We start from the raw sequence: 9246 nt of genomic DNA on the forward strand, positions 1-9246 counted from the left end.
ATGGAAAACCTAATGGTGCCTTTTGCTACTTCAGCTTTAGCCGGGGAGGTGTTCCCTTTCAAAGAAGAAGAAAAGAAAATAGAGGAATCTGCATTAGAGAATGGACGTTCAATGATCAGTACTCCTACCATCTCCCAGTTCCATGGGGTGGATGACGCAGAGATGGCCAAAGTCATTGCTCACTATCTCCACAGTTTAACTCACATAAAGGATCACATCTTAGGTTAATTTTGTTATTTAACAATACTCTCATGCATTGAGTTTCCAATTTCTGTCATATATGCCTCAAAAATATAGTCTTTAATGCATGTATATATGCAGGTTATCCAACTAATCTAGACTTCAACTACGATGCACTGGTGCAGTTGCTACGTTTCCACTTGAACAATGCTGGTGATCCATTTATTGGAAACGGTTATTCGCTGAACTCAAATCCATTTGAGCTATGCGTGCTGGATTGGTTTGCCAAACTATGGCAAATAGAGGAGAATGAGTACTGGGGATATGTTACCAATGGTGGTACTGAAGGAAATTTTCATGGGATTTTAGTAGGGTTAGTACTAGATCTTTTATCATTCCCATAAAAATATATCCAAGTGTAATGAGTTTTCCTCTCTCTCTCTATATATATATATATATGCAAAGATAAATATATATTCATTTTTTACTAACAAACAGGAGAGAACTATATCCTGATGGAATTCTTTACACATCACGGGACTCGCATTATTCAGTGTTTAAAGTAGCCAGGCTTCTTAGAATCAAGTGTGTGGTGGTAGGGACTCTAATCTCAGGTGAGATTGACTATAAGGAACTAAAGGCGTCTCTTTTATCAAACAAGGACAAGCCAGCAATCATCAACCTAAACATAGGTCTTTTTCCTCTACTCTCTCTCTCTCTCTCTCTATATATATATATGAAACAGTGCTGCTGTTTTGCTAGCAGGGACAACTTTAAAGGGAGCCATTGATGACCTTGATCTTGTACTACAATCACTTGAAGATTGTGGTTTCACTCAAGATCGATTCTACATTCATTGTGATGCCGCATTATTTGGATTGATGGTACCTTTTGACAATGGGGTGAGAACAATAGATGAAATGAAATGGAAATATCTGATTAACAATATGATACAACAAAATTTAAAGTAAATTAGAAAGTAAGAATAAATCAATAATGAACTGTATGATTTGATTGGACCTTTATTTAGTTTGTATTAGAGATTAACATATACACTTCTTTTAAAAAAGAAATTGATCCTGATATCATGATGCATTACTTGTGGAATTCACAGGCACCAGATATTTCTTTTAAAAAACCTATCGGAAGCGTAACTATTTCTGGCCATAAGTTCCTGGGCTGTCCAATGCCTTGTGGCATTCTGATAACTCGTTTAAAATACATTGATTTTCTCTCAAGAGAAGTAGAATACATCGCTTCAAGAGATGCCACCATCTCAGGAAGTCGAGGAGGCCATGCTCCGATCTTCATTTGGTATGCTCTCAACAAGAAAGGCTTCAATGGCCTTCGAGAAGAAGTTCAAGAGTGCATCAAGAAGGCGGTCTACCTTCAAGATTGCTTGAGAGACCAGGGCATCGGAGCCATGTTAAACAAGTCTAGCAACACTGTGGTGTTTGAGAGGCCTCGAGATGATGCGTTTGCTCGTAAGTGGAGCTTGGCTAACAATGGGAATATATCACACGTGGTAGTGATGCAACATGTGTCGGAGGAAATGTTAGATTCCTTTGTGAGTGAGTTTGTGAAGAATCGGTCTGCATGGTATCAAGATTATAAGAGGCAAATGCAGCCTCCTTGCATTGCTGAAGATATTGGTATTGAGAATTGCGCTTGTGCTTTTCACAAGATGTCGATTTCATGATTATGCAATTGTGTGGCTTCGTGCTCTAATATGATCACTTATTAATGTTGCTTTTATTTGAACTGTGTTTTGTATTTTATTTCGTTCTCTTTCTTGTTTCTGGTTTGTGTTTTGGGTAGTGAGCGATTTCACTTTGTTTCTATATAATGTTTGCTTAATTTCGATGATTGTCATCGGAGGTAGTAAGAGCTATATATGTTCTATGATTTGTCAACCATTCAATAAGACTACGAAATTTTTAGCTGATATTTTAATGATATTTGGTTCAATTTAATCTTTACAAAAGTATCTTGGAATTTATGTGGTAAAGTATCCAAATGATGCTTGCAATAAACTTGAAGAAAGGATGAGACTGGTGAAGAAAGAATTTTGTATTCCTATTTCATAAAATAGTTATAAAAAAAAAACATACATGAACAAACTGGTCTGCAAGTGTATGTACAAGTCACAACAAGTAATTCAAAGTGAGAAAAGTATTATTCCCACGATAATTTGGTTCTAGCTGGAACCTGAACAAGTATTATAATTTTATACTGTTCAATAATTTGAACGACACAACAAAACACCGAAGAGCAAAACCAAATATAAACTACATAAGTGATGAAAAATAAATGATTTGATTTTCAAGGATTTAGTATAGAGGGTTTTATTTTTATTATTTCAATGTCTATAAAGTTCAACTGTATTCAGATTTGACTATTGATTAAGATTGCATATTTCCCTTGTGCATTGTACTGAAAAAACTCAAGTTACCTGGTTGGATTTAACTCTAGTTTATGTATTGTTATTAATTAATTTACCTTTCGAATTATTGCGTGTGACACTTTGTAGTTTACAATTGTTTTGATGTGAATTGATAGCTAAAATTTGAAACAATTAAGTGACAAGTTATAATATCTATAAAAAAAAGGGGATCGTCGACAAACTAGAGATGGCGTTACGCATATCACGTGGGGTTAGAGAATAAACCATACTGATGATTGTCGGTATGTTCGGCATCCCCACCCCCCCTCACTTTTAAAAATTGTTTTGTAATACAATTATCAGATAAAATAAAACAAAATGAAACTATATTTGGCTATGTTAATTTAAAACTAATTTTAAATATTAAAAAAATAGACTGATAATGATGATTGATGCAATTAAGTATGATCGTTTATGATAGAAATTGGATGAATTAACTATATTTTTTAATAATCAAATGATATTTTGAAAGTAAGAAAAATAAAATGAAAATAACTTAAAGATATTTTCATTTTTAAAATAAAATATTTTTTTTAAAATAAATTCAAAATATTTATCCAAATAATTTTTTTTACTTTTTTTAGAACAGAAAATAGTTTTTAAATACGGAAACCAAATTGGACGTACAATTTGTAGTTCAATTTTTTTTATATTTTATATATAATTGGTAGTGTAATTTTTTTTTGTTTAGTAGGCATGACGAAACTTTCCAATAGAGACCAACTCTGCCATGATCATGGGAGAATACTGTCTTAAAACATATTAAATATAACAAATCAAATGTGTAATGCCATCCATATTATCAATGTTTGAATTATTCAATTATAAGACATCAATAATTGACACATATGGCTGCTTAAGTATGAGGTTTTGAAATTGAACACTTATAAATGCAAAAAATATGTTTGATAGAGCGTCCAACAATTTTCGAATCTGATGAGATAGTCATATAAAAATTATTAACAATTGAATTAGAAAGCTATAAAACAATAAAAAGTAATATGATACTCCTTTAGTTCACTATATTAGTCATCTTCTAAAAGCATAAAATTTGTTCCACTCTATAAATTATTAGATGATAAGATTGTTTTGTTTCAAATTAAAATTTTTAAACTATCCTTAAAAAGTAAATAAGAGAAAGACAGAAAGATAATATTATAGTTTATTTACTTTTTGCTTTGGGTTATCTTTTGGATTTTACTTACTTCTATAATTTTATTTTTTATAATTTTATTGTATTGATATTGATAATAGTGGTATAAATGACTTATAAATAGAATCAAAAAAAAGTATTTAAGTGATATATGGCAAAAGGATAAGAGTTGAAGTTTTTATCACCTAAATTTGAATTTGATGAGTGGCTTAAATTTATTTATTTTGTTAGTATTTTAACTATAACTATTAAATTTTATCAATACTTTTTTTAGTATCAGATGACAAAATTTTTTATATTTTTCAACTAAATCGAATGATTATTATTGTGTCTTATGAGATACTCATATTGAGTGGACATAAATTATTCATTGGATCCAAATGTTTTCAAGCAGTATATGCACTTAATGCCTTTCAATCATGTCAGGTTTTGTATTGTTACTTAATGGTCTCATGTATTGGAAGAGAAGCTGGGAGCTAGCAAGCTAACACATTAAATGCATTTAATGCCTTTTAAGCATGTCAGGTTTTGCACAAAGTATTTATTCAGCGGACTGACATTAAAATAATAAAAAATTAAATTATAGTTAAACAAGAACAAGATTGTAAGTTCTAAATAATGACCGAATATTTTTTTAGTGAATTGGTTTAAAAATTTACTACAAATCTCTCCATGATGTGCAAACCATTAAAATAAAAATTTGCAATTAAAATTCTACAAATTTGAAAACGAAAAAAAGAAAAACTTGTCATACGTGTCACCGTTTCTGGTGATTTGCTACTCTTATACCCTTATTTGTAACTCTCAAAACACGAATTTTCAAGATTCATTTTGTAAAGAAAAACCATCTCTCAATAATGACATGTTTGGCAAGTTTTTTAATTGTTACAAATTAACAAATTTCACTTGCAAATTTTTATTTTGAGGGTTGTAAATCATGAAATAAGAGTAGAAATTTTTAAACCAATTCACTAATGGTGCGTTCATATTAATGGAGATTTATAAAAATTTATGAATTTGACTTTCATTTCTTATTATTATAATTTCTTTATAATTTTAAATTCTAATACATACACTCTGGTGGTCATTTGTAATTTCAACCACTTCAAATATCTCATTCTTTTTTTATTTTTATTATTGATACCTCTATGACTTTGGTATTTTTTTCCATCCCCCATTTTTGTCCCTTGTCAATTATAAAATAAAGATAAACTCGTTATTCTCAAATTTGTCATTTTTTTTGAGTCTCAACTCATTTATCTTCATTTGAAACTTTTAAACCACCAAAAAAAGGATTTTAAATATGAGATTAAAATGTAATATTTCAAATCTAAAATTTAAATCTAATATCAATCCAAATGGTATCTAAATAATTTCTTAACCTTATTTCAGATTTATAAATATTTTAATCCTTATTTAAATTTAATTCATTAATCTTTTGATCTTTCAACATTATTCTCTTCCCCTTTTTATTTCATGCATATTGGCTTGCACAAACTGCTGGGTGCCTCGCGTATGTGGTCCGTCTGGCTTTTTAATTACATGTTAATAGCTTTCCCTCCCCCAAATGTAAAACGCGTTTGAAGAAAGAGTTAAAAAGCATTTTTCCCCCTAAACTATTTGCTTTGAAGCACCTGGTATTTTATACTTTCGTGTAATGTAATTTTTTTCTTCAACTTTTAAAAATAGTTCATTGAACATACTATTGTTAAAAAAGTTAAATTTAATCATTAGTTAACTTTAAAATTATAGGAAAGCACCTCAATAATTATAAAAAATGACCCATATATAAAATTATACATAAGTATCCTATAAGAAAATTAATGTCAATTAAGTTCTCTAAATTTCATATAAATAACAGGATACAAAAGTTACTTCTTATCCATGTAAAATTAAAGGACAAAATATGATTTTGGCCAACCATTGTTTTAGGGATTTAATTAATATTAATAAAATATTACTTTAACTTATTATTTTGCTAACTTTACTTATTAATTTATAATTATAAATTACAAATTCGGAGGTTTCAAATTGTAGGATGCAATAAGTTTTTTTTTTATAAATTGGCAATTAAATATTAATAAAAAATATGTTTACATAGATTCATTGTGAATTTCAAATCTCCTAATCTATAAACATGAAATGGACTTGTTAAAATATTAACTAAAATTGTCATTTTATAAAATGCAACTTGTTAATTTGCAAGGTTAAATGCAAAATAAGAGGCTCGAATATGCATGAACGAATTTGTGATCACATTAAATGAACATGCTAGAACCTTAATTGGACTTATTGTGTTAGAAGGATTCATTTATCAATTCGCAAGAGTCATTTGTTAACATTTTTTAGCATGTCAAAGATTTTTTTTTAAATCCTAATTCAACTTGTTATCCTAATAACTAATTAAAATTTTATACAGAGTTATTGAGCTTCAAAAAAAATTTATTTTGATAAACACGTTAAAAATAACATATAAATAAGATGAAAGAGTTTTGTTATAAAAAGGAGGGGGAGAGGAATATATATATTCCAAAAACAAACATCTAAAAGATTAATATCCAACCAACTTCCTACTTCAACATCTAAGAATTTATTTATCAATCTGAAAGCATGATATGCATTTAACGCCTTTCAATCATGTCAGGTTTTGTATTGTTACCTAATGGTCTCATGTATAGGAAGAGAAGCTGAGAGCTAGCTAACACATATGCAATGAGCATGTTAGGTTTTGTAGGATGAAACATTTGGCACAAAGTATTTATTCAGGGGAATGACTTTAAAATAATAAAAAAATTAAATTACACTTAAATAAGAACGACAAGATTTTAAACAAAGTCTGGAAAACGCTAGATAGCGTGCCATCTAGTGGAAAACGCTACAACTAGAGGTCTAGAGACTCAAAACTCAGTTTTTACTTTCCAAAACTTGTTAATTAAGTTCAAATCAGTTGGCTTTTAACTTTGAAAGTCATTTTAGAAACGTATCCAATTTTAAACTAAGCTCTCTATAACTATTTTTCTGCTAGTGAGTTAACAAGTGGCATTAGCAAATTAACACGTTAAGTTAGAATTTTAATAAGCCACAGGGATTGAATATGTGAATGGTATTGTCAACAAGTTTTGTTGGTAAATTAACAAGTATCATTTTAACAAGTTAGGGTTTTAATAAGTCAATAGGGTTGAATGTGTATAAGGTATTGTTAACAAGTTTACCTAGTGAATTAACAAGTAACATTAATAAAATAACAAGTAATATTATTAACGAGTTTACTTAGTATTGGCTTAGAAGTTTGATTTATGTTATATTATCTTTGGCACCATGTAATGAAGAAGCATCATTGCCTTAGTGGTTATTATTTTTTTATGTACTAAGGGGTCTTGGCTACTAACCCATCCTTAGTCACCTTGGGCTTGGGGTGTTTATCTTCCAGTTGCTGGGCGTGGTCTGGCCGTCTAGTATCTGGATTTAAGGTTTCGGCAAGGTGGAATTTCTTAAAAAATAATAATAAATAAAGGGCATTAGGATCATTTCTCTTGAAAACTTGTTTTCAATTAACTCCTTTAATTTTACAGTGAATTTTCAGAATTCATTGGGCCTTATTTTAAATAATGTCAAATTCTCCCATTTTGCCCCATTTTTCTCTTTTTTTCTTGCTTTTCTTTTTTTTTCTTTTTTCTCTTTTTTAAGCATTAAATCAAAGGAAAATTAAAGGAATGAAGGAAGGCAAGGAAAATATATAACAATAATTATGTAAAGAAACGAAGTGAACAAAATATGAAACACAAAACAATAGAAAACAAAGAAAATATGGCAGAATGGCGTAAAATGTGTCATGCCCCAAGACTAAGAGTTAACTGATGTAACATCCTAAATTTTTAATTTGAAAACTAATTACTAATTACAGATAAATTAGTAATTTAGTGTATTAATGGTGTAATTATGATTTTGGATGCTAAATTTATATTTTGGGTTGTTAGACAGTTATATGGTCAAAATCGAGAGGAAGAATGGCAATCTCGAGTGAAGCATGTGAATTTTAGTGAGAATTCTTTCAATGTGCCATGCTTTGCAATATATGCTTGGTGGGTCGCAACACATGGTACAAAATTTGGGTAAGAAGGACATGGCTTAGCTTAAAATTCAAAAAAAAAAACAGAGAGAAAAATGTGAAAAGGAAGAAGAAGGAAGGATTCTCTACTAGGAGAAGCCATCATTGATATTTGGGGAACAGTTCTGACTTGTCACTTACTAAGAAAGTTTCGTACTGCCTACTCTCTTATTTTACCTTAATTTCTCTTAGTTTGGAATATAGAGAGATTGAATTGGAAAATTTTGAAGGATTGTTTCTTACCCTTAGTTGTGAAAAAATTCTTTAGAGTTAAATTAAGGTTTTAAATCTGGTTTGGTAGTTAATGGTTTGAAACTGTAGACTCAATTTAATCTAAATTATAGAGTTTAAAAAGGGTGAGAGTGCTTACATGGATTATAGGAAGGATTATGGAAGTTATAAAGGGTGCAGCCAAGGTGAATAGGATTTAAGGTCGCTAATTGGAAGCGATTAGGTGTTAAAGTGAGCTTAATTTAGTTTAACTATTTTAATAAGTACTTATGATCAATTTGTAATTGACATATAGTACTAAATTATGTATATTAGCGTGACTTACAAGTATTTTGAGCAATTGATTGCTACAAATATAAAGAATATCACAGGTAACCTTTTTAAAAATAAAAAGGTTGAAATAACTAAATAATTCATATTGTCTATTAACTAGTTTAACTATTTATAACTAAAATTTGTGATATGACATATGATATATGATATTACATATGGCATGATTTTAGAAACTTAAACGAGTTTGAATCATAACCAGTGTTTATTAAAAAAATGGTATATTATAAGTGTTAAAAGAAACGATTAGATAGGGTTTTGGATTATCTTACGATATTTTTGTTTAGAAAACACTATATAGAGCCTACGACGGGTTAACCATTGTCCATCCAGCCATTGTTTATATAAATGGGCTAACTCGTTTCTCTAGCCCACCCATTTACTTCTACCAATGAGCAGGTTCATACCCACCCAACATGAGCGAGCATGAATTGGTTTATTGGATAGCGAGCTGCTTGCTCATCCCTACTGACACTTCTGTTCAAAACTGTCCAGTAATTTTCAAGAGTTTTCAATTTTTTTTTTCAAATATCTTCATTAACATCCAAAAGTTTTCACCATCTCTTAAAATAATAATTCAAGTAGTTTAAAGTATCTTATAACATTTTTTCAAATGTCTTAGAAATTTCTAAGTCTATAAATATCATAAGCACTGGTTGACTTCTCTTATACTTAAAGGAGAATTTATAAATTTTGAAGGAATGTTTTATAAATAATATTTAAAATATTTAATATTAAAATATTTATTATTTTAATAAGATATATTAAAACAAATATAAAATTCTTATTTACTTATTGAAA

At 29.3% G+C, this 9246-nt stretch overlaps 1 protein-coding gene across 1 annotated transcript; it reads left to right on the forward strand.

Annotated features, from left to right (window-relative positions):
* Positions 1-1879, forward strand: LOC129286325 (serine decarboxylase 1-like). The gene is made up of 5 exons (XM_054922314.1): positions 1-223; positions 322-553; positions 679-872; positions 946-1082; positions 1295-1879. Exons 1-5 carry the CDS (start codon positions 1-3, stop codon positions 1877-1879), a joined length of 1371 nt encoding a protein of 456 aa, XP_054778289.1.
* Positions 1880-9246: the final 7367 nt, after the last annotated feature.

This window comes from Prosopis cineraria, unplaced genomic scaffold (genome assembly GCF_029017545.1).
Source record: "Prosopis cineraria cultivar Desert tree isolate PC_DT_omini unplaced genomic scaffold, ASM2901754v1 PC11, whole genome shotgun sequence".
In the NCBI taxonomy this organism is placed as follows: domain Eukaryota; kingdom Viridiplantae; phylum Streptophyta; class Magnoliopsida; order Fabales; family Fabaceae; genus Prosopis; species Prosopis cineraria.

Bases quoted from the DNA above. Each gene is read 5' to 3' on its own strand.
- LOC129286325 (XM_054922314.1), top strand. From the start codon at position 1: ATGGAAAACCTAATGGTGCCTTTTGCTACTTCAGCTTTAGCCGGGGAG. The intron at 224-321 runs GTTAATTTTGTT...GTATATATGCAG, and splicing joins CATAAAGGATCACATCTTAG to GTTATCCAACTAATCTAGAC. The intron at 873-945 runs GTCTTTTTCCTC...TTTTGCTAGCAG, and splicing joins AATCATCAACCTAAACATAG to GGACAACTTTAAAGGGAGCC.